Source organism: Lithobates pipiens, unplaced genomic scaffold, assembly GCF_037356315.1.
Source record: "Lithobates pipiens isolate NorthernLeopardFrog02 unplaced genomic scaffold, aLitPip1_a1.2 Scaffold_10, whole genome shotgun sequence".
Taxonomy (NCBI): domain Eukaryota; kingdom Metazoa; phylum Chordata; class Amphibia; order Anura; family Ranidae; genus Lithobates; species Lithobates pipiens.
Window position 1 is genome coordinate 145,727,140 of NW_027507686.1, and position 26,199 is coordinate 145,753,338.

Here is a 26,199-nt window from a genome sequence, read left to right on the forward strand (position 1 = left end):
ACAATAAAACCTTCAAGCTGATTGGTTTCTTTGCAGAGCTGCACCAGATTTTGCACACTCCGGTTTTAGTAAATCAACCCCATGGCCTCCAAAAGAATACATCTTTGCAGTAATCATACACATATTGGAAAAAAAAAAAACAGTGTTGCAGGATTGTTAGAGCTCCACTTTCCAGAACTGAAACATCAACCTCCAAAAAGAAAGGACCATAACATGTATTGCTGCAGTTGTTCTGAATAAAATGTCGGGTTTAATTTTTTCCAAATACAAAGACAGCTTCCTATTGCTAAAGGTTCCTTTTGGTGATGAAAGTGCTCGCAGTGACCCGTTTGTAAAAGTCTCTTCTAAACAGTCAGTATTTGCAATTTGCAGCCTATGTATGCATTTCGCAAGGTCTTATTAAATTTATTAATCTTAAAAGAGAAGTATGAGTTTCTCCAAAGAAAAAAAAAATGATATACTCATCTAGATGGATGCAGACTAGATCCAATGCTGCATCTGTTCCCTGCCACCTCTAAACTGAGAACTGAGAGATCAAAACATGGTTGATCATTCAGTTCACCCCTATGCTTTGAGCAGGGAGCCGTGACTGTAAGCCACCAGCTCTCTGCTCTGTCCCTCCAGCACTCACAAGAGCGCTGAGGTGTGCAGGGGGCAGGAGAGGCTGGCTCAGTCTCCCAGCAGCTCGTTGAGAGGCTGAGCCAACTGCCGTTCCTGTCTGCTAGGTGGATCCTGACTGTAAGGTCGGTATTGATCCAAAGCCTGGACCGGCTGAGTGACTTCAACCGACATCGGGCTTTAGCCCCCTGTTGGCTGAAAACAGGCCACAGAAGTGCATAAGTAACTGCCCTCCTGTGATCCATAGGAGAAGTAGGACCAAAAAAGTGAGATAGCTCATAGGATCTATAGCAAAAATTGTAGTTTAAAAAAGGGCATCTTCTCCAGCTTGGTATAGAGATCATTAAAGCCGCGTACACACGGGCGGACTGTATGGCCTACTTAGTCCGTCATACAATCCGACGGACAGTCCGTCCTACTTTCGAATGAACGGACTTGACCACACACGGATGCACAAACAGTCCGTTGAAAGCTTGCGCGATGACGTGTACAGCACGTACGACGGGACTAGAAATAGGAAGTCCAATACACAGCAATGCAACCTTTCGCCGTGTAAATCCTTTCTGAGCATGCGCCATTCTTAGTCCGTCGAACTAGCCTACTGACGAGCGGATTGTCCGCTGAAACCAAAGTATGACGGACAGTATTTCGAAAAATCCGAAATACTTAGTACGCCAGACTGCACGCTGAAAAAGCCAGCTGAAGCCCACACACGAGCGAACTGTCCGCTGAAATGTGTTTCGACGGACTAAGTAGGCCATACAGTCCGCCCGTGTGTACGCGGCTTTACACATGCACAAAAATGTCCTTGTGAGCTCAAAGTTTTTTTTAGATCTGGGGGCTGCTTTTTTATCTTTTTAATAAGATTTTAGCATATAAACAACAAAACAAGCGAAACAAACAAAAATACATATTCACAGAGATAAACAAGTGTAAGGCTGACCACAGGTCAGTCTGTGTTTGTAGGAGGAGTCAGGCTGCATAAAGCCTGCCCCCCTTTGCCTCCTCCCCTCATGGTCATAAGCGCTCGTGTTCATGATGTTATTTCTGGGTCCTTGTTGTGCTTCAGTTGGCGGCAGTCATGGTGGTGGTTCCTCTCTCGGCGGGCACCACTGGTGAGACCGACCGCCTGTCTGCCTTCCTTCTCATAACCCCCTTGGGGTTATTTGACAGAAGGGGGGGCCGTCCACCTGCTCTCTTGTCATTTCTCCACCTGGCATTTTGGGGGGTGACCATCCTCCCTCTTTCTCCATAGCACGCCAGGCATGGGGGGGGGGGGGTGCATTCCCTGCTACAAGGACTATTAGGCAATTGGGTGCTGCTGTTCTTCTGTACACTGATGGTACGTTGGGTTGTTCATTGGGTGCTGCTGCTTTCCTCTATTATTTTTATAAATGTGTGCTGCAGCTCTCCTGTCTTCCATAGGTAAGTGGGGGCAGCTCCCCTGTACTCTGCAAGTAAGTGGGTGCTGCTTCTCCGCTGTACACTAATGTCATGCAACTTTGTGCTGGTGTTCTACTGCAGTGCTATAGCTGGCATTTTGTGGTTCCTTAGCCCAGGGGAGTCGAGCTTCTGGCCCATCAACTGGTTTGGCACCCCGGCCTTTTCTGTTACCTCTGCATGCTCGCAAGACGCAACAATCGGGGGCAACACTGTTATCAGGTTCTTGGAGCCTGGCAGGCCTGGTGCCCGGTGTTGGTTTTATACTAGCCCGTTAGTGCTACATTTGTCAACCCCTGGGATGGTCCTCTGTTGCCTTTTCCTATCGCTCCCCTCTCTGCATCTAAATGCATACTTCATTGCCACTCCCCTTTTTTGGCCAAACAGGGTCTGGACCCTAATGCATACTTTGGCTATTCAGTCAGGGCAGGAGTGGCTTCTGTGACTTTGTGCCAGGGGGCCCCCAACCCTTATGATTTGGTTTTTGGGTAGGTGGAGGTTGTCTTGTTTCTCTGGGCATGGCCCAGAGACACTTTCTTGTGATTCCACAAGCATTTGTAAATTTTGGCAGGCCACAAGTTAATTCACTGTGTAATATAATATGGTTGTCAAGCTTTCATCCTACTGGGTTATTTTTGCCCCCTTTTAGGCATACTGACCCCGTGACCCCAGCACACTTCAGGTTAATGTTCTCTGTTTCTCTTTGTTCCTTTCCTATACTATCCACAGATTGACTCCGAGTACAAGTGTAAGGCTGACCACAGGTCAGCCCGTGTTTGTAGGAGGAGTCAGGCTGCATAAAGCCTGCCCTCCTTTGCTTCCTCCCCTCATAGTCGTAGGCACTCGTGTCCCACCCACCCATCCCCTTTTCTTTCATTTTCATTTCATACTTGGGTATGCCCCCTTTTAGGCATACTGACCACGTGACCCCGGAACACTTCAGGTCTATGTTCTCTGTTGCTCTTTGTTCCTTTCCTATACTATCCACAGATTGACTACGAGTACAAACAAAGGTTTAAGATCAACTAGAGGGCTACTTTTATGAATGTGGAGGTGTGGCTCACACCAATGACATTATACACTCACAAAGCTAGTAATACTGCAAATTAAAACAAGTATGTATTGTATTGTATGTCTCACATAGAATATTAAAGAATGTGAAAGGAGGTAAACATTATGCTGTGGACATATCAGAAGCAGTGGAGGGTTCAGCTAGCCATTTAGACAATACTTTGTCATATTTCCTGGGGCAACCTCTATTGAAATACTTATCCATGTACAATGGTAGACTTTTGTTTACCAATTGCTTGCAAAATATGATAGAGGGAAGGATTTTCCAGTGTAACGTTATCACTTTTCTAGCACAGAAGAGAAGCAAAGTAACCCATGTGTGGCCGGCCACAGTGCGTACAATATTTTCTATCAAGCCCAGTAAGCCGATATACATAAAAAAAACCTAGTTAGACTTACCGGTAACGGTATTTCTACGAGTCTTTTAGGACAGCACCTGGAGAGAGAGTGCAGTTCCACCCATTTTCCCAGGAAACACTGCAGATTTTCTTTAAAGACCAGTCACTTCCACCATGGCCTCAGTTGTTCATAGAGTACCTCCAGCCATGCTGAAATTAGATAAGCAGAACACAGCAATAACACTACATTTTCAAACATAAATAGGGCGGGTCATCGGCGCTGTCCTGAAAGGCTCGTAGAAATATTGTTACCGGTAAGTCTAACTAGGGTTTTCTCCCCTCATCTTTCAGGACAGCACCTGGAGATAAGAGAGTACTTACTCTACGGTGGGGCCACCGCCTGCAGAAACTTTCTTCCAAATGATTGCAATGATGCTGACAGCAGGTCTAACCTGTAGTGGTGGGTGAAGGTGGAGAAATTTGTCCATGTGGCCGCTTTACAAATCCGACTCGGGGAGGCCCCTGCCCTTTCCGCCCAGGATGTTGCTACTGCTCGTGTGGAGTGGGCGACTACACCTGTGGGAGGCTCTACCCCAGATGCTTTATAGGCCTCGCAAATGGCCAATCGCAGCCATCTAGCTAAAGTGTTTTTGGAAGCACTGTAGCCTTTACGTGGTCCTGTGAATAAAATTAAGAGAGAGTTTGATTTTCTGAATTCTCTCGTGATCTCTAAATAGTGCAGTAGGCATCTTCTCACATCCAGGTTATGGAACAACCTTTCCTTGGGGCTGGATGGTGTAGGACAGAAGGTAGGGAGAATTATTTCTTGTGCCCTATCAAAAGATGTTGATACTTTTGCGAAAAAACCTGGGTCAGTTTTTAGCACTATCCAGTCCGGAAATATATAACAGAAAGGTTCAGCTATAGAAAGGGCTTGCAACTCGCTTACCCGTCTAGCTGATGTGACTGCAACTAAAAGAATCAGCTTAAGCGACCATAACTTGATCGTTGCTTCCTCTGGGGGTTCAAAAGGTTTTTTAGTCAAACCTTGTAAAACTAAAGATAAGTCCCATCTTGGAAAAAAATTAAGGTATTGGTTTAGCTCTGGTCAAAGCCTTAAAAAATCTAATGATAAGCGGCTCATGTGATAACTGTCTCAAGAAAAAATGATAAAGCAGCAACCTGAGCCTTCAGGGTACTGGCTGCCAACCCTAGCTCCATTCCATCATGAATAAACTCTAAAACTGAAGATATTTCCTGGGGTGAAAATGCTTTTGATAAGCACCAGGATTTAAAACGTTTTAAAATAAATTGCTCTAGTAGTATTTTTCCGACTACCTAAGAGGGTTGAGACCAACTTGTCAGATAATCCCAAACTTTTTAGGATCTGCTCCTCAGTAACCACCCTGTTAGACTGAGGTGCTCGATATTTGGATGCTGAAGAGTAGGGATGAGCCGAACACCCCCCCGGTTCGGTTCGCACCAGAACTTTCGAACGGACCCCAAATTCGTACGAACTTTAGAACCCCATTGAAGTCTATGGGACTCGAACGTTCGAAATTAAAAGTGCTAATTTTAACGGCTAATATACAAGATGCTGTCAAAAAAGGGTTTGGAGACCTGGCTCCTGCCCCAGGGGACATGGGTCAATGCCTAAAATGTTTTTAAAAATGGCAGTTTTGGCGGGAGCACTGATTTTAATGACGATTAAAGTGAAAGAAAAAGTGAAATATTTCTTTAAATATCATGTCTGGGGGGTGTCTGTAGTATGCCTGTGAAGTGCCACGTGTTTCCCGTGTTTAGAACAGTCCCTGCACAAAATGACATTTAACGGAAATAACGTCATTTAAAACTGCTTGCGGTTTTAATGTTATATCTGGTTCCTGCAATATGGTTGAAAATCATTGAGAAAAATGGCATGGGTAGCCCTCCCTGCCCATTACCAGCCCCTTTGGGTCTTGTACGCATATTAAGGGGAACCCCGTACCCATATTAAAAAAAGGAAATCCGTGTGGCCCCCAGGCCCTATATACTCAGAACAGCAGTATACAGGCGGTGCAAACAAGACAGGGACTGTGTAGGTTTGTTGTGTTAAGTTGAATCTGTTTGTAATTTTCAACTGGTACATTTTTAAAGTGTAGCTCCAGTCAAAAAAACTATTTTTAAGTTTTATGGAAAACATAGGGAAGGGTTATCACCCCTGTATAATTTGTTTTGCCGTCCGTCTTTTTTCATCTCACTTGCTGTTGTCTCCTTCCATTTGCAAGTAGGAGATGTTTGTAAGTTGGATGTTTGAAAGTAGTGTTCGTCACGGTCACGTGACTTCATCCCCTGATGAAGTCTGATGAAGTCTGATGAAGTCACGTGACCGTGACGAACACTAGTCGGGACGCTACCGGAAGTGACGCAATCGAGCTCGAGGCTCGTTTATACACCATACAAAAACTCTGTCTGTTTGTGAGTACCAAAGCTGTTTTTATAAATAAATTTCAATACTGTTGAAAAATACTATACTATGGGGCTCCCTTCCTCCTTATCTGTTTAACCCCTTGCATAAAACCGCCGAGGTATACCACCAATTCCCCCCCCCCACGCTGAAGTACCGCTGAGGGACCACTTACAGAGCCCAATACGGCACAGTAGGCAGGAGACGCCAGGACCCGGGGACACGTGAATAGGACCTCGAGGGATAAGGACCACCAGGAACCCTGAGGATACATATACCATATGCTGTTACCTTACAGCTGTAAGGTAAGGGGACACCCATATTCTGATTACACAGGACCACGTGGGAGATATCCACCATCACCATTATCACTGTTTAAATCTCTACCTTATAGTGCACATATATTTTAAGCACCAGCATTGCAGGCGACTGTCTTGTTACATGCTATTTTGGGCTAATCGCCACTTGTTGTTGCACCAGCTGAATGGACAATTTTAACTAGGATTACTGTTCCATTGTTATTTTTTTATATTTTTTATAGCTTCAAACACTGTGCACCTTTTTCCTTCTGTTTTGGATTATTCCCAGAGGGTTGTTTCCCTCTCACCAACACTTGGATCGTTTATGCGTTTTTGTTTTGATTCAACAATTTTATTTATTTTCTTTGATTGTATGATTCAATTTAGTGCACTGCACCGATATTTAAGTCTATGGTATAAAGACACCCGCACAGAGTCACTTTGCTTAACCCTCCCTTGGCTTTAACACCATATGCGATTTCTTTAGTCACAAGGCAAGCATTACTTACATCTTTTGCCTTATCTAGCTAATGATTACTTTTGCACACTGTTACACATATACTTTGACTTAGCAGATTTTCTTTTCAGATCTATTCATTGTTCAGCACTAGCACTTTGTATGCGTTTTTCGTCATTTTTAACAAATCGCATGGTGATTCACTTTATATATTTTTTATTTCGTCCACTATTTTATGTATAGTACTTTAGTCACTGAAACAAATACAGTAGTAGTTATTTTCACGGACCTTCTTTATATTCAGCACTGCCACTTTATGCAACTCTGCTACCTAAAAAATCGCATTGGGACCACCAGTCTTATTAATCATTAATTGTTTTTCTTATCCATTTGTCTACCACTCAAAATACTACTACGCATAGGAGTGAGGGTCCCTCACTATATATACATATATATATATATATATATTTTATATTTTTTATATACATATATTGTCTTTTCTTTTTCTACGTTCCATTTATTACCTGTAGTGGAGACGATATTACATTTATCTTCTAATCTTTTGAGTACCTATTGAATATATTAAACCTGTTTTAACTAGATTCTTCACCATAGTACCGCGCACCACTACCTTTTTACCTTTTGTCTTCTCCAATTGGGGTTCAAGTACCCCATTTCAGTGTGTGCAGCGGTGCAACAATTAGATTACTCTTTGATTAGGCGCAGGAATATTCTCTTTTATACACAGCAGGAACGCTGTCTGGATAAAGGGGGCCTTGAGAGGCAAGGAAGTCCTACTCTTCCTGCCTCTGTTCTGCCTCAAGTGCCCTGTCCACGCAGCGTATGCTCCAAGAGGTGGACAAGAGGTACAGTGTCACTGATGCATGCACTGTCACTGCTCACCATCCTTGTGGCCTCCTCAAACAGTGACAGGACAGTGCATGCATCCCTGATCATGCCCCACTGGCATGGTGAGAAAAAACTGAGCTCCCCTGACCCTGTCCTGGTGCCGTAGTCGCACAGGTACTCATTGATGGCCCTCTGCTGTGTGTGCAGCCGCTGCAGCATGGCCAACGTTGAGTTCCACCTGGTGGGCATGTCACATATAAGGCGGTTCTTGGGCAGGTTCAACTCCTTTTGGAGCTCAGCCAGCCGAGCACAGGCAATAAATGATCAGCGGAAATGCACACAGACTTTCCTGGCCTGCACCACCAGGTTAAGGACATGAGCCACACAGGGCACATGGGTCAGTTGTCCCTGTCGGAGGGCGGAGAGGAGGTTGGTGCCATTGTCGCAAACCACCATTCCTGGCTTAAGCTGGCGTGTCATCAACCACCTCTCGGCCTGCCCCTGCAGAGCTGACAAAACATCCACCCCAGTGTGGCTCCTGTCCCCCAAACAAACCAGCGCAAGCACGGCATGCCATTGTTTTGCCTGCGTACTTGTGCAGCCCCTGGAACGCCTACGGAGCACCGCTGGTTCCGAGGACAGAGCACTGGAAGAGGCCATGGAGGAAGAAGAAGAGGAGGGGGTGGAGGAGAGAGGTGTGTCACAACCAGTAGTAGCATTTTGGAGGCGTGGTAGCGGAACAACCTCCAACACTACTGCACCTTGTCCTGCATCCTTCCCAGCTGCCAGAAGAGTGACCCAATGGGCCGTGAAAGACAGGTAACGTCCCTCTCCATGCCTGCTGGACCATGAGTCAGCGGTACTATGCACCTTACCGCTGACCGCCCTGTCCAGCGAGGCAAGGTCATTGCCTTCCACATGCCGGTAGAGAGCCGGAATCGCCTTCCGTGAGAAAAAGTGGCGTTTGAGGACCTGCCACTGAGGAACTGCACATTGTACAAACTCACAGAAGGGGGCCGAGTCTACCAACTGAAAAGGCAGCAGTTGAAGTGCTAGCAATTTAGCCAAGCTAGCATTCAACCGCTGGGCATGTAGATGGCTGGGAGTGAACTTCTTTTGCCGGTCCAGCAGCTGGGGCAGGGACATTTGCCTGCTATAATCGGACGTGGGTGTACTGCTAGCAGAGTGCCCGGAAGCACTTGGCTGTGACACACCTAATTCTACACCTTCATTCCTCTCAGAGCAGGTTTCAGAGAGGACTGAAGGTCTAGTGGGGTTGGAGATGCCAGCTGATGAGGAGCAAGGCGAGGTCCGCTTTGTTCTTTGGTGTGGGTCTTTGAGGTACGCTTGCCAACGAGCTGCATGGCAGGTCAACATATGTCTGGTCAAGCATGTGGTGCCCAAGCGGCTGATGTTTTGGCCACGCGAGATACGCTTGAGACATATGTTGCAAATAGCAGCGGTGCGATCTGATGCACTCGTCTCAAAAAAGGCCCACACCAAAGAACTTTTAGAATAGCGCGCAGAGGCAGCTCCCTGCACAGGCGGAGCTCTGCGGTGTGATTCAGTCGGTGTGCTGCCCCTAAGCTGGCCCCCGGAGGGCATCCTGCCTCGTTGGACATGTGCCTCCTCCTCCTCTCTCCTACCAGGCACCCACGTGGAGTCAGTGCCCTCATCATCCCCTCCCTCTTCATCGCTGGAGCAAACCTGGCAGTATGCTGCAGCTTGTGGAACATGACTGCCAGATTGCTGTCCTTCTTGAGCATCCCCTCTCTCTGTATTCACACTACTGCCTTCCTCTAGCTGAGTATCATCATCAGAGCCTACAAAACACTGGGCATCCTCCTGGAGCATGTACCCAACACTGTGCTCAAAGAGTTCAGGAGACTCCTCAGGAGGACATGGTGGGTCTAAGGAAGGAGTCACTGATGATGACATTGAGAGGAGGGAAGACGATGCATTGGCAGCTGCTTTGCTAGTACCTTGAGCCTGGGTGAGAGAGGATGAGGAGGATGAAGAGGGCTTGGTCATCCACTCTACCAAGTCGTTGGCATGTTGCGGCTCAACATGTCCAGCTGCCGAAAAGAAGGACAAGCGTGTCTCATGGGCACGTGCTGATGATGACGATGCACCGCGTCCACGACCAGCACTGTTGTCTCTAGACACAGAGCCTGCTTGCCCTCTTTTATCGGCTCGCGCCTGTCTGCCTCTCCTTGCTGGCCTTCCAGACATGGTAATGGCCTGAAGGGAGTTGGGAAAACCAGCAATTGGGTAGTGTATATTGTGCTGGAGGCACACACAACTTCCACTAACTCCTGCAGATGGCGCAAATAGAGATGAGCTCTGTAGGTGGATATAGCGGTGTATACTGGGTTCAGAGCACGCACAATCTCCTACCGCTGACTGCAAGCTCTATTTAAAATAAGCAAGATAGTTAGCTATATAGGTGGATATAGCGGTGTATACTGGGTTCAGAGCACGCAGACAGCATGCACAATCTCCTACCGCTGACTGCAAGCTCTATTTAAAATGAGCAAGATAGTTAGCTATATAGATGGATATAGCGGTGTATACTAGGTTCAGAGCATGCAGACAGCACGCACAATCTCCTACCGCTGACTGCAAGCTCTATTTAAAACAAGCAAGATAGTTAGCGATATAGGTGGATTTAGCGGTGTATACTGCGTTCAGAGCACGCAGACAGCACGCACAATCTCCTAACACTGACTGCAAGCTCTATTATAAAAGATAGATAAATCGCTAGCTATATAGGTGAATATAGCGGTGTATACTGCGGTCAGGGTGAGAGAGGATGAGGAGGATGAAGAGGGCTTGGTCATCCACTTTACCAAGTCGTTGGCATGTTGCAGCTCAACATGTCCAGCTGCCGAAAAGAAGGACAAGCGTGTCCCATGGGCACGTGCTGATGATGACGATGCACCGCGTCCACGACCAGCACTGTTGTCTCTAGACACAGAGCCTGCTTGCCCTCTTTTATCGGCTCGCGCCTGTCTGCCTCTCCTTGCTGGCCTTCCAGACATGGTAATGGCCTGAAGGGAGTTGGGAAAACCAGCAATTGGGTAGTGTATATTGTGCTGGAGGCACACACAACTTCCACTAACTCCTGCAGATGGCGCAAATAGAGAAGAGCTCTGTAGGTGGATATAGCGGCGTATACTGGGTTCAGAGCACGCAGACAGCACGCACAATCTCCTACCGCTGACTGCAAGCTCTATTTAAAACAAGCAAGATAGTTAGCTATATAGGTGGATATAGCGGTGTATACTGGGTTCAGAGCACGCAGACAGCACGCACAATCTCCTACCGCTGACTGCAAGCTCTATTTAAAATGAGCAAGATAGTTAGCTATATAGATGGATATAGCGGTGTATACTAGGTTCAGAGCATGCAGACAGCACGCACAATCTCCTACCACTGACTGCAAGCTCTATTTAAAACAAGCAAGATAGTTAGCGATATAGGTGGATTTAGCGGTGTATACTGCGTTCAGAGCACGCAGACAGCACGCACAATCTCCTAACACTGACTGCAAGCTCTATTATAAAAGATAGATAAATCGCTAGCTATATAGGTGAATATAGCGGTGTATACTGCGGTCAGGGCACGCAGACAACAACCACTACAGAAGAGCAAGAACGAAAAATCGTCCGATAACGATCGGTGTATACTGTGTTGAAGGTACACAGAACACCCACTAACTGCTACAGACGCCAACACACTACACAAGGCTGCCGCGCTGGCGGCCTTATATAGTGTGGGGCGTGTACTACACAGCCTGAGCTATGATTGGCCACAGGCATCCTATCATGGCTCTCCTCGCTGCCGGCGCTGTGATTGGCCAAGCATGCGGGTTCATAGTGCATGCTTGGCCAATCATGAGCCAGCAATTCACTGCGCCATCGCAGTGCATTGTGGGCCGTGAGCGCCACACGAATTTGGCGCGAACGGACCAAAATGTTCGGACTTCGCCGAACGGACGAACAGCCGATGTTCGAGTCGAACATATGTTTGACTCGAACACGAAGCTCATCCCTACTGAAGAGGTCCCTGGGTTAAGAGGTCTTTCCTCAGGGGAAGAACACAATGGGGTTCCACTGCCATTTTCTGTATGGTTGCAAACCATGCTCTTTTGGGCCAAAAGGGAACCACTAGAATCATACTTGTGGACTCTCTTTGTAACTTCTTCAGGACCAAGGGAATCATCTGGAAGAGAGGAAAGGCGTAGCACAAGCGGATGTTTTATGGTTGTGCTAGCGCATCAACTACGGGGTTCAGACTCCATTCTGACTCTAGGACCCTTTCCCTGCTCAGGAAGTCTGCTACAAAATTCAGGTTGCCCTTTAGCTGTACCACTGTCAGGGACCTCAGGTTGCTTTCTGCCCAGGACAGGATCTGACCTGCCAATGATAGCAACACCCTGCTTCTTGTGCCACCCTGTCTTGTTATACAAGACACTGCTGTGGCGTTGTCTGACAGGACCTGGATATGGAGACCCTGGACCAGATTCTTGAAGGCCCAAAGTCCCAGTAGGATAGCCCTTAGTTCCTTCCAGTTGGAGGATCTCCTGGCCTCCTTGTTTGTCCAGTCCCCCTGAGCCATCTGACCCCCCCAGGTGGGCAGCCCATCCCCAGGAGCTTGCATCCGTTGTCAACCTCCTGTCTACCGGGAAATACCAAAGCAGACCCCTATCTAGGTTTGATTGACTCCTCCACCACCAGAGCTTCCTCCAAACTCGAGTAAGAATTCTGAATAGCTTCTCCAGGGACTCTCCATAGGACCAATTTCTCAATATTGCCTGCTGCAGATCCCTTGCGTGGAGGCGCGCCCATTAAACTGCTGGAATAGACGAGAACCCTTAACACTGACATTGCTGCCTTGATGGAAATTGGCAGATTTGTCTGGGTCTTTTTTACTGCGTTTTGGACTTTTATTATCTTCTTCTCCGGGAGAAAAATTCTCTCCTGTATGGAGTTGATGGTATACCCCAGGAATCTTATTGACTGAGATGGAATCATGTTTGATTTTTCCCTGTTTATTATCCATCCAAGGCCTTCCAAGTGCCCCTTTGTCCTTAGCAGGTCCTTCTCTAGTAGGTCCCCTGTTCTGGCAAATAAAAGAAGATGGTCTAGATATGGGACAATCGATACTCCCTGTACCCTGAGGGGAGCTAGGACTTCTGCCACGATTTTTGTAAATATCCTCAGGGATGAAGACAGTCCGAAAGGGAGAGGTCTGAACTGCAGATATAGGACTGAGCTTCCTGTTCTGACGGCAAACCTTAGGTGTTTTTGAGATGTTATGGCTATAGGCACATGAAGTTAGGCATCCCTCAGGTCCATGGATGCCATGAAACAAGGTTGGGTCAGGAGACTCTTTACTGAGAAAATAGTATCCATTCTGAATTTCTTGTACCTGATCGATCTGTTTAATATTTTGAAATTCAGAATCAGTCTGAATTTGCCTGACGGCTTCCTTACAAGAAATATTTGCAAATAACACCCCTGTCCTACTTCTTCGGGGGAACGTATATGATCACCATTTGTTGGAGCAATTCCTGTAGGATTGCAGTCATGGCCACTAATTTCTCTAGGTCTTGAGAAGCCTGAGTCACATAAAACCAAACAGGTGGAGGTTGAGAAAATTTCAGTCTGTAACCCTCTCTTATTGTTTTTAGGATAAAACGGACTGGTTGTGGTTAACTTCCACTGTGGAAGGAAAGCCTGTAGCCTCGCTCCCACAGCTGGAATACAGTCACTGGCTCTTTGTGTTTTGGGCCGGGGAGCGGAATAACACCCCCGACTTACCCCTGCCTCTCTGAGGTCTCCAGGGTTTTTTTATATACCGCTTCCTTAGTTTCTGGGGTTTTCCGAAAAGCACAAAAATTCTTGCTACCCTGAAGATTGACCTTTTTCTTTACTGGAAAGGCCTTTTTCTTATCGGCCATTCTGTCAAGTATGGCTTCTAGGTCTGGGCCAGAAACCAGGTCTCCTTCAAACGGCAGACCACATAGTTTTGTTTTTGGGGCCGTATCCCCGGTCCATGTTTTAACCCAAAGGGCCCTACGTGCTGAGTTTATCAGAGCTGAAGATCTGGCTGGCATCTTTATAGACTCAGCCGAAGCGTCTGCCATATATCCTACAGCTTTTAGAAGAACCAGCAGGGTATCCAACAGATCTTTACGGGAGATTCCTGCCTCAATGTGGTTTTTTAACTGTTCCAACCAGTGTTCCAGGTTTCTGCCTACCACTGTTGATGCCATCGCTGATTTTAGATTTGCTAAGGTTGAATCCCAAGCTTTCTTTAAGAGGGAGTCAGCCCTCTTGTCCATGGCATCTTTTAAGATGCCCATGTCCTCAAACGCTAGGTCTGTGTTGCTAGAAACTTGAGAGAACACTGCGTCAAGTTTAGGTTTTTTGTTCCAGACCTGAGAGCTATTCTCTTCAAAAGGAAACCTGCGTTTGAGGGATCTGGAAAAGAAAGGAGCCCTCTCTGGGTCCTTCCATTTCCATTTGATAGTTTTTACTAAAGAAACGTATGTACCGGAAACACCCTATGTTTCACCTCACCCATGCCCTGAAACATCCTATCGTGCAACGATAATTGGGCTTTATCCTCTGTGATGTTTAGAGTTGTGTGGATAGTTTTCAAAAGATCATCCACCTCTTCTGTTAAATTTGGGTGTTAGCCACCTCTCACCTTAGTAGAGATCAGGACTGATTCGGCCAATTTTTTTCACGATGTTCACCTGTATAATGACTTGATGAATAGATAGAAACACAATTTATATATATGCATGACTCTTCATACATTCTCTATTTTCATACAGATTCAGCCTCTTTTTCTTTTTTTTTTGACATGGCCAAATATTGTGGGAGTGCATTTGTTGGCTTAATGGACTCCTTTCAACAGTCTCAGAATGCTACGATTGGTGGTTTGTCGATGGATCGGTTCTTTCAAAGACTCCAGCGAATGTTGGAAAAGAAATCCCGTCTCTATTGGAACAAACAATATTTTTCTAAGTATATAGATGACCACATAACACCTTGGGGTTTGAGGATCCAAATTTTTCCTACTATTCATAAATTGGAATCTGAATTTAAGACGCAATGGGAAGCGAATTTGCAACATTGCTCAGTAATTATGATGCAATTACTCTGCACCCACTACTCCATGGAGTTGGAGATAGTGGATGCAGAAATCAAAAAACTGTATGATGTGAATCAATCCATCACTAATGAAACACTCTTCACTGATCGTGAGAATATATTAAAGACCAATCTAGAACAATATGTCACTGATCTTTTGAAAACGAAAGAAAGCAAATTTATGAGGGACAAACTGGCCTATGATAACCACCAAGCCTATAATTGGACACCACGTAATAAATCAAAGAAAACAACGTTCCCTAAAAGATTCTCTAATTCAAAATCTGGGATGTCCGAGTTCTCGGACTCGGACACATCCTCTCAATCATCTGTTTCTGTTTCTTTCTCACAGGCTACGGATCAACCAGGCACTTTTCGTCCACACGCACCTTATAGTCACAATCGCACTGATGGCACCGGGAAAGAACCGAGCGGTAAGCAAAAGTCTACTCAGATTCGCACGCCCATGAACACTCGTGCCGCACTCGCTAAATCGACTGGTAACGCTAGAACACACGCTTTACTCGATACCTCTATTGGTATGCCCGACTCGGCGCTACCTGCGACCCCGCCCGAAGGAATTTCGGGTCGGGCCGCGGCTGCCGCCGAGGCGGGTTTTCGCACAGCTCCAATATTCTCGCAACCGGTACACGATCCAAAGAAGGATTCAATGGGGACTGTCCCCAAACAACTCAAAATCATCTCGAAATAATTAATGTATCCTCTACTCCTTTAACCAATGCTCAAATTTCGGTTTTACAATTGGGATTAACATTCTGCCCCACTCAGAATATTGACAAATTTGAATTAGTGAAGGATCTCAAACTCTTTGCTCGTAAACTTACTTTTCGTGTCCTTTACGATCAATCTGGACCACCAAACCCAATATCACAACAATCTACTCTGCCAAAATCCACCCCGGCACCCAGCCTTAAGGATATTAAGGCCATGGAAGAATTGATGGAACTATGGGTGGAGGGACACATCGACGAGACGGACTTGGAGGAGGCTGATGATCTGTCTCGCGATGTGTCTGACCCCCATTGACTTATTTCACCCCCCCTTTTCTCTGCGCCACCTCCCAAAGAATATAGATCCAAATCAACCAAATTCCCTTCTTTACAAGGTAATCCCAGTATATGGGCCTTTACGCAGCAAGTATCGAATGGGATTTGCAAAACTGAGTGGGTGCCTCCAAAAAAATCAAATCTATCTACCCAACAAAAGGCAGCTTTGACTGCCTTACAAAATCAGTCTCATTTAATTATAAAACCTTCAGACAAGGGAGGCAATTTGGTTGTAATGGACACGGCCCAATACGAACAAATGGTCAATAAAATACTTCAAAATAAGGAATGGTACAGAAAAATCCCAGAGAGTCATGTGAACTATACCATTACTCAATTTCGGAAATTAATTGGAACATTTTACCATCAAGGAGTTATAAGCAAAAAAACGTGGGAATACTTGAATGTGGTTGACCCAAAGACCCCTACTTTATATGCGCTACCTAAAATTCATAAAAACGCTAAAAATCCACCGGGTCGCCCCATAGTTTCAGGTAATGGTTGCCTTACTGAACCTGCTAGTGCTCTTGTGGATGATTTCCTTCGACCTTTTGTGGAGGGCTTATCCTCCTATCTACAGGATACTAGAGACTTACTAAGAGCATTGGACGGAATGTGTATTCCCGAGAATTCCTGGCTCGTCACTCTCGATGTGGAGGCCCTCTACAACTCCATACCCAATGATTTGGGTTTGAGAGTTGTGGAGGGCTTCCTTTCCGAGACTGGCGAGATACAAACCAATTATAACCAATTTGTTCTAAAATTGCTTTCTTTCATCCTGAACAATAACATCTTTATCTTTGGGCGCTCTCACTACCTCCAGGTGCAGGGAGTGGCTATGGGGACCAAGTGTGCCCCCTCTTATGCTAACCTGTACCTGGGGGGGTGGGAGCGTCATATTTTTCATCGTGAGGATTTGGCTGAATATCTTTGCCGGATTCCGGTCTGGCGCAGATATATAGATGACATCTTCCTCATCTGGACAGGGACCGAGGCTGAGCTATCCATTTTTATGGAATTGCTCAAGACCAACATTTATAATTTAAAGTTCACGATGGAAAAGAGCAGGTCAACCATAACCTTTTTGGACATTCAAACTTAGGCCGCGTACACACGCGGGGACTGTTCGCCCAACTTTGTCCGCTGAACAGTGTTTCGGCGGACAGTCCGCCCGTGTGTGGGCTTTCAGCGGACAGTTTCAGCGAACAGTCTGCTGAACAAAGTTTTTCGGAATTTCCGAAAAACTGTCCGCTGAAACTTGGTTTCAGCGAACAGTCCCCTCGTGTGTAGGCTTGTTCGTCAAACTAAGTTCCGCGCATGCTCAGAAAGGATTTACACGCCGAAAGTTGTAATGCAGTGTATAGGACGTCGTATTTTCCGTCCCGTCGTACGTGCCGTTCACGTCATCGCGCACGGTTTCAGCAAACTGTTCGTTCGTCGTGTGTGGGCAAGTCCGTCCATGCTAATTTTGAGCGGACTGTTCGCTGAAACTGTTTGACGGACAAAGTTGAGCGAACAGTCCCCGCGTGTGTACGCGGCCTAACGCCAATGATAAAGGGGAAATTGGTTCCACTCTTTTTAGGAAACCCTCGGCTGCGAATACCGTCCTGCATGCCTCCAGCTCGCATCCAAAGCCATTGGTGGCTAGTATCCCCTATGGCCAATATCTCCGTCTCAAGCATAACTGTAGTAATGTAACTGACTTCGAATATGAGGCCAAAAAACTAAAAATGCGTCTACAACAGCGTGGCTATAGCAATAAATGCTTGAAAAGAGCATATGCTAGAGCAAAAAAACATGCCAGATCCTCTCTTTTGCATGACAACAAACCTACTCAATTAAATGAAAGAGTAAGACTGATCACCCGGTATTGTGCCCAACATTCCCAGATACGAGATATCCTAAGTAAATACTGGCATCTTCTTATAGGTGATCCAAAGATTTCAAAATTTCTAAGGGCCAATCCGGAGATAACTTTTAGAAAATCGAGATCAATCAAAGACACCCTGGTCAGGAGCCACTATGTCCCTCCAACTCTTACCCCCTTAAAACCGGCACTCGGGTCTAGGCCGTGTCACAAATGCAGTTTTTGCAGGTACATCTTTGCTTCGGACTCAATTCTGTTACCCAACAAACGACTTTATAAACCCAGGTTCTCTGTCACCTGTACATCGGTAGGCATTGTATACATTATGACTTGTGAATGTGGCGCCTACGATGTAGGCAAGACAAAGAGGTCTTTCTTTCACCGCATCAGGGACCATGTTTCCCTGGTGCGGGGAAAGAAAATGGAGACTCCAATCAGTCACCATATGGGCCTTTTTCACAACTTTGACGACACTAGAATGCATTTTTTCGCTTTAGAACATGTTAGTCCAGGTGACAGGGGAGGTAACTACAATCAGATTCTCTTACAGCGAGAGGCCCGTTGGATCTTTGACCTCAAGGCTACAGATGCACCGGGCCTCAATGAAGCCTTCAGTTTCAAACCCTTCTTATAGGGGTAACTGAGAATATCCCTTTTTTTTTTTTTTTTTTTTTTTCCTGTATCTGTAAATCTCTCCGAATTTGCCAATGCTCCAACTAACCACAACCACTGATTTTTATTTTTTGAATTCTTTGAACTAATTACAATCTTATATTTTAATAGGAGATTTGCCGCCAATCTTTAAATTGGGTTTCTGTACGGGCGCCCCGGGGAACATGAACCACTCTGTTGAGCTCTGTTGAATCAATCAGAGTCTCAACCTTTAATGTCCCCCATATCAATGGGACTTTTGGCTTTCACAGGTTTCTTCCTTTTTTCTGTTTTTCACAATTATTATTATTATAGCTAATTCAGATTGAGAATATGTTCGCTACAGGATGCCTACGCAATATTTGATCTGCACTGTATTTTTGGTGTTGGAATATACTAACTGGACATTGCGCTAAGATGAAAATGATGTTTGGTACATACAAACTTTTGTTTCACTCCTTTGATACTTTGCTATTTAGCGCTTTGCGCAAAATTTAGTGCCCTGCGAGCTGACTGCAGTTTCCCTTAGCTGTATATGTTTTTTTCTACCCGTTTGTGCACTAGGTTATGGCCTCCGCCGACAGAATCGGCATTCGATGCAATGCTGTACCAGTGATGGGCGTGCCCTGTGTCGGCTGCATGGATTTCCGTGTTTACCGATCTGTCTGACAAGCAGGGCATCAGCCTTCTTAAAAATGGCTGTTCGGCTTTTTCCTGTTGGGCACGCCTTGCGGAACGTAATTCACGTGACCGCATGAGCCTGCGCCGTCTATTAGATTTCTTAAGATGGCCGCCGAGGCATCCTTACGTGGTGCGCGTCAGGCATGGAGCCGTGACGCAATTTCCGCGCATGCGCACCTCCTCACAATTGTGAAGACACTTGGCCAGCCCCTTCCCTTTGTTTTTTCGCCCGTAGCTCGGCGGTGACGTCAGACGCTGCCGAGCTGGAGAGGCTTAAATCTCCCCATCCCTATCAGTTGCCTCTTGGCAATTGATGGGATCAGACGTGTACCTGTTAACCTTACGCAGCTACAATGGTAAGTTTATTTAACACTCAGCTACCTTTGATTTGATACTTTAAGCCATGACCTCGCTGGTGATCCACAAATAATGGATCTTACATGAGGTTTTTTTTGGCTTATTTATCCGTTTACTATATAGACCTTTTTCTAATTCTAACCCCTTTTCTTGCTTCAGCATTAACCTTCACATCTGCTACCTATAAAGTATATTGATTTCGTGCCCTCTGACACATCACTGAAGTCCCTCAAAACTCTTCTAGTAATCGCTATTGATTCAATGCAATTACTTAGGTAATTATTATGGATATCTACTCAAATCTAAAATTGGCCCCCTTTTTTTTTTTTTCTGTAGGGGCCAATACATTTTCTCCCCTCTTTTCAATTATTTTTGTTTTCTATGACCGTTTTATTCTTCTCTGCAGATCCCCATTAGGCGACAAATATCTCCTAATTTTTGCGACTTTATCGCTAAGTGACTACAGATTCTCTGTGTTGTCCTAAAACAATCTCTGATTGATACTTTGGATATGATTTGTTGACTTGTGGAGCCTTGGGCAATATCGGTGAGACTTTTAACTATTGTAATAATTTCTACAGTTTAATTATTATATCTACTATATGTATCTGTTTAAACTTCTGAAAAATCATTAAAAATTATTCGTTTTCATTATTTCATTTATCCCTTTTGGATTATTGCAAAATTGTTGTCACTCTATGCACTAATTTATAGTAACATTCATGTTTTATTGTTTTACTACTCTAGTGCTATTTCTTTGGCTGCTCAATCAGTTTTTCCTGAAGAAGCCCATTCCGGGCGAAACATGTTGAATGATTGCAGCTTCCTTTTTACCTCATTCTTCCTGTATGGTGAATGGAAAATGTGATTAAATGCAAATATGCTTGTTCTTGTATAAATAAATGCCAAATCACTGTTTTTATGAATGTTTAATTTATATTTTTGTATATTATGAATAAAATTATAATATTTTATTTCTAATTATCTGTAAACATTTTTTTGATTTGATACCGTTAAAGTCCCAGGGGTTGGTGATTCCCCAGCCCCTTCCTGGCCCTTTTCTTTTTTGTGCTCATAAATATTGGGACGTGGTATCTGGCCTGCTCAGATTCCTTTTCTCTCAAAAATTTTTGTTTCTTAAAGTCTCTTCTAAGGATAGTTTGTACCAAGAAGAAGATTCTTTTATTTCCTCTGCCTCTTCCTCGGAACCTGAGGACACACTACACCCCTCATCCTCTGAGTCACTGCCCCCTCTGGATACCGAAGTAGAGGAATGAGAACAGGGTACATTACTACCCGCTGCCGGGCGTCTATCCAAATAGGACCTAAAGGTCTCAAAAGTGTCTGACAACTCCTTCCTAAAGGAAGATAAACAGTTCTCCTTGCTGCGACGCAGGCACGGTAGGAGTGTTTTTTTCCTTAACCAAATCACTTATGCAAGATTTGCACAGGACTTTGGTCCAGGAATCTTAATACATTTTTGCATGACAGACATTTTCTTTTGCAAGGGGGGGATGGGAGGCATGTTTAGTTTTTTCTTTCACTTTCTGAAATATACCAAAAAAAAAACAACATTTCAGTTTAATACACAAACCATTTACAGAGATATGAAATGCTGACAAAAAATAAAAAATCAGAAAAGACTAACACTTTAACCCTGCTTTGCAGCCAGTGAATCCCCCCACAGACTCACTTACAACATGAAGTTACATTCTTCCTGAACAGTCAATACACAGGAAAGGAATGTAGCAGGTTCCCAATCAATTAGACCAAGGAAGGGAGACATTCACAAGGCCCATAGAGTAAAGCCAGAGACCACTGTCCTTGCTTCCCTGGGCCTGGCTGACCAGTGTGGCTCCTGCCCCTGCCACTGTCGCTTGATCCTCCTCCATTGTCCGCAAGGCATCAGGCACTTAGGTGCTTTAATTTTTTTAATTTTCGTGGTCTTTCGCCGCTGCAAAGACAGGAAGTGATGTCAGCTAAGACTACCCCCTCTTCCTGCGTTCCAGCAGCCGGAACCGGACGCCACGTCGTGCCGCTGGAAGTCTCGCCCCCGGCCGGAATGAAGCACTCGCCATCCGAACCCGGAAGGCATGAGGCTGGGAAGAACGGCATGAAATTCGAAAAGTGCCCCAGCCTCTGCCGCCGGTCTAGTAAAGAGAGCGGGACCTCCGGCAGCCAAAGACCCCCCTGGGCTTGAAGAAGAGGGAACACCGGAGCGACCCTCACACGTAAGGGAGGAGGTTGGGCTGGTCTAAGAACAAAAAAACAGACACCTGGTATGCTTCCAATTTCCAGCTCTCCCCACCTGGAGAAAGCGCAGCACCCCTTGGTTCCCTGCAGCGCTTCCACCATGGCTGGAGGAAACACTACGACTGAGGCCATGGTGGAAGTAACCGGTCTCTAAAGAAAATCTGCAGTGTTTCCTCGGAAAATGGGTGGAGCTGCGCTCTCTCTCCAGGTGCTGTCCTGAAAGACGAGGGGAGAAAAAAAGTTGTATGGAGACTGATGACATTTCATTTACTAGTGACAACACTTCCTCACAGAATCTGGTGATGGAGGGACATGTCCAGAAATTTTTGAAAAATCTCCAGGGGCACTCCCACACCACCAACAGTCTGGCAGGCATTAGGGGTTCATTTTGTGTAGACAGTAAGGAGCGTTGTATGCCCAATGGACAATTTTAAATTGCATCAATCCATCATGCAGAGAGACCAATGTTTGAAAGGGGAGATCCCAGATATCATCCCAATCATCGTTATCCAAATCTGGTGTGTCCCGCTGCCACCGAGCCCTAAGTTCCACTAGAGCAGATAAGGATGTTGCTAATAGATTGGAGTATAGATGGAAGGTGGGTTTCTCTGCAGAATCTGATCTGAGTACCTGTTCCAAAGTAGATTGAACAAGCATTATGAGGGATTGTGAGAACTGACAGCTGAAGGTAGTGAAACTGATAGTGTGTAGGGATAATGTAGATAGAAGAGGGTTTGGGCAACGATAACAATTACTGGCCGGAAACAATTTGAGAAGCCAATTTGATATTGTACTTGGTCCAAGTGTGCAGCTCTGGAAGCATGTGAAATTGGGGTAAGGAGGGAGTGTGCCACAAGGGAGTGTTTGGTGACACTGCCAGCTTGAGGTAGTGTTTTCACGTCAAGCCCGTCTTCCAGACTCTTAGAGTGGTAATCATGGAAGGTATTAACTGGTAAGAAGCATGGGGACCTCTAAATAATAAAAATTCAAGGGACTCTACGGAATTGATCACAGCAGCTTCTAAAAGTGTAGCAGGATTGGTAAGATCTGGAATCAGCCACCAGACAGCTGTGACTAATTGGGTGGCTAAGTAATCATTAAAACAATCAGGGAAGGCCAAACCTCCCTGAGAGGTAGGACGTATTAATGTGGGCAATCTATATCTCAAAGTATGTGGGGGCTGCCTTTTTATATTATTGTGAAAACAACATGCACCAACTGATGTAACTGAGTTCTCAGATTGGAACAAAAATATTTAATTTGAAAATACAAGAATTCTAGCATGACAAGACAATTCTCGCATGATTATGCAAGCAGCTGGGTAGCAATCTTTACACCTATTTATCACAAGAGATTTTGTGCCATGTTAGCCATTGATGAAGGGAGGAATTGTGCAGGTCAAATTCCAAACTTCCTGTTCTTATTTGTCTATTACTAAAGTCATCAAAAAGTTCCAATAAAGTTTTGTCAGGTCATCAAAAGCCCCATACACACTATCTGTTTTTCTGCTGAATTTTTCCTTCAGATTTACCAAAACCATATAATATGAGGTCAAACCATAGGAGTTTCAATTTGTATGCAATCAGGCAGGCCCTTGCACTACATGGTTTTGGTAAACCTGAAGGAAAAACTCAGCAGAAAAACTGAGAGTGTGTATGGGGCTTAAGTGGGTGTTCTCTTTCAATTATATTAGGCAAGAACATTCTAAAGATATTTCCCTAGTCCCTAGAATCTTATCCATAAGAGCTATTGACTTGGTAAATCACTGGAACTCCTTACTTTTAATCTTTAATAAAAAAAATGAATGTACAGGCGTACCCCACTTTTAAGTATACAATGGGGTTTATTTACTAAAGCTGAAAAGTGTAAAATCAGGCTCACTTCTGCATAGAAACCAATGAGCTTCCATGTTTTATTACAAAAGCTTAATTGAACAAGCTGGGGTTAGAAGCTCATTGTATTCTATGCAGAAGTGAGCCTGATTTTTCACTTTACAGCTTTAGTAAATAAACCCCATTGTGTACATAAACGTGGGGTATGTCTGTATTAAAATATATATTTATGTAGCCCTTCCCCCTCAAGAGTCACTGGATTTGTTTGGGTCCTCCTGCCCTTCTCAGTGATGACCCACCCTGTACTTGGATCTGACAGACACCATCACACTTGGAACTGGATATTTATTAAAAAGGGAAAAACGCTGAAAAGAAAATTTGGTTGGTTAATAATGAATAGGACTGCATTAGAACAACCGTGAAAGAACACAAACCCTGTCTAAGTCACTGGCTAGTGGAATAGCAACTACTCAGTCTTTCCGGCCTTGGTGCCCTTTAATTCTTGGTAGAGTATTCACTCTCCAAAGCATGAAAGCATTTTGTAATCCATGTGTAGGTGAATCAAATACCATTTGGCAGATTTTTTTATGGCAGACATAGTTATCAAACAGCAGCCTATTAAAAACACAGTAGTGGCCATAGACCTCTCACCACACTAGTGATTTAGTGAAGCCCTCCTAGGTACAAGACGTTCCCCGACTGCTATTCCTACAGTTAGGATGGAGATGGATAGAGTAGACTGCAGATTTTTTGGTGATCCCCTTCTTTCGGCTCAGCTCTTTATTTCTCTGGTACTGAAGCTCTCTCTGCACATCACAGCTCCCAGTCTAGTATCCCTCCAAATGACAGTCTGAACCCGACAGCTTGATTCTCAGCAGCACATGACCATGGGCTCTTTGGAACTCTTTAGGCTGTAGGCTGGGTAGGAGAATAAGGTATGTTAGGGGAGATCTCTATCATAAAGAAAATGGGTGGGAAGTAAATTGCATTAAGCAGAGGGGGTCATTTTGTTGGTACTTTGTGAAGTGGTCTGTGCGTAGGGCTTGTTCACACCAGTGGTTGGGGGTAGTAATACCCCTCAGCTAAACCGCCGTTTTACGACCTCCCAACCATTCCCCCCTTTAGCTGCAGCGGCAGCGGCTGGGGTGTACACACACTGTGGTCACAATGCTTTGGTTCATGGCCAGGGAAGAAATTCTAGGTCATTACTTATTGTTGGGTGCTTGCTAGTAAATTTATTTTTACATAAATAAAAAGGCACACACTGGAGATCTTTGATCTCCTCCTCTTAAAGGTTGCTACCCCTGCACTATGATATAATAATCAAAGCACCATATGGTCAGTCTAAACAAGGATATTGAATACAGAGACCAGAAGGAGACTAGTTCACTTTAAATATGTACAAGATTCTATCAGCAGTGCCATAAATATTAGTCCTCCATAGGGCTATAGATGAAATTTCAATGTTAACAAAGCCATCTGCACCTAGCCGCCAGCCAAAGCCAACCTAATTTCAATACTTTGTGTCACTGACTCAGAACAAACATGCAGCCCATAAATGCAAACTTGCTAATGTGAATTCATGTTTCATTCCATGATCTATTCTAAAATGCACTGAAGTCAGCCGAAAAATATGAGCAACAGTCAATCTGCATTTGAAAAAGAAAGGATCAAAAATAGTAATTTATATATTTCTCTTAAAGTGGAGTTTCCTTATTAAAATAAAAATAGTCTAAAAATGTAAAATGTTCTTTTTTAGGGTAAATACATTATATAAATGTAAAGACTCCATGGATATTATCAAGTATGTAAAATATATTTTAAAATGTAGACATTGACTATATAACTACAAGAAAGATTTATTTTTCTTCTAAAGATGTGTTTCTTTGAAAGAAAATTGCAAGTGAACCAGCTGTAGGCTTGACCAATAGGAAGGTGTAAAGAAAATAAGATACCTGCTGAAAGAGAAACAACGTACGAATGTAAAGGATTCCATTTGCTTACCTTTTTCTGGGGTTACAGCAAAGAAATATTCTTCTTTCATTACCAAATCTAAATGCTGTTTAACCTCCGGGATCAGTGCAGTTCTCTAGCAAACTCACAGTGCTACAGAAATGAGGAAGTGACGACTTTTCCTTCCCTTTTTTATTAAATACAATAACATGGTTGTGTGCACAGGGTGAAACTGCTCGTCTCACATTACTTTTACTTCAATGATACACACGCCTGTTAAGAGATGAAATTACTTTAGTTCTAAAGGCTAAGGCCTGGTTCACATCTATGCATTTTTTAATACATTTTCAGTTTTGCAGAAACACACTACAGTCTATTTGACATGGTTTCCTATGGGTCACGTTCACATCTGTGCATTTTATGGAAAGGGCCAGGGACTTTTTTCTGGTTTTTGGTTCCATAGACTTCAATGGATCAAAAACATGTGTTGAAAAATGCAAAATGCACCTGGAATATGCAAACTGCAATCTGCATAAGTGTGAACCAGGCCTTAAAGCGGATCTTCTGTGGTGTCTGAGCACCCCAAACCAAAAAACACAATTTAATTCATTTTTAATGCTTAAAGCAAACTCCCCAATCCATTCATGTTTCTTTGCTTTATTTTGTTGAGAAATCACTTTGAAAAACAACCCCTAGGTCGTGTCCAGAATGGCGCTGGGAGCAGATGTGTTCGTCTGAGCTCTTAAGGACTAGCGTTATAATCCTGTATTTACAGGGTGCCGACCCACCAAATACTACCCTCCTGTGCCTCTCCAGGCAGGGAAGAGGTTAACACTAGGGAGCGATCAAGGGGT

The 26,199-nt window shown here is 44.6% G+C and overlaps 1 protein-coding gene across 5 annotated transcripts in view; it reads right to left on the bottom strand.

Moving 5' to 3' along the window:
* The window catches only part of SNX20 (sorting nexin 20), a 73,988-nt gene extending 48,460 nt beyond the window's left edge, over positions 1 to 25,528 (bottom strand). Inside the window, exons 1-3 of one of the 5 annotated variants that reach the window (XM_077458405.1) lie at positions 25,397 to 25,515; positions 24,044 to 24,310; positions 3,529 to 3,677 (exon numbers count right to left, since the gene is read on the bottom strand). Coding sequence is in view for 1 of the 5 variants with exons in the window: in XM_077458408.1 (XP_077314534.1) it covers positions 25,397 to 25,436 (40 nt within the window). In the remaining 4 variants the exon portion in view is untranslated. Of the gene's footprint in view, positions 1 to 3,528; positions 3,678 to 24,043; positions 24,311 to 25,396 lie in introns of all 5 variants that reach the window. The other 4 variants (XM_077458406.1, XM_077458407.1, XM_077458404.1 and 1 more) reach the window with 4 other exon arrangements.
* Positions 25,529 to 26,199: the final 671 nt, after the last annotated feature.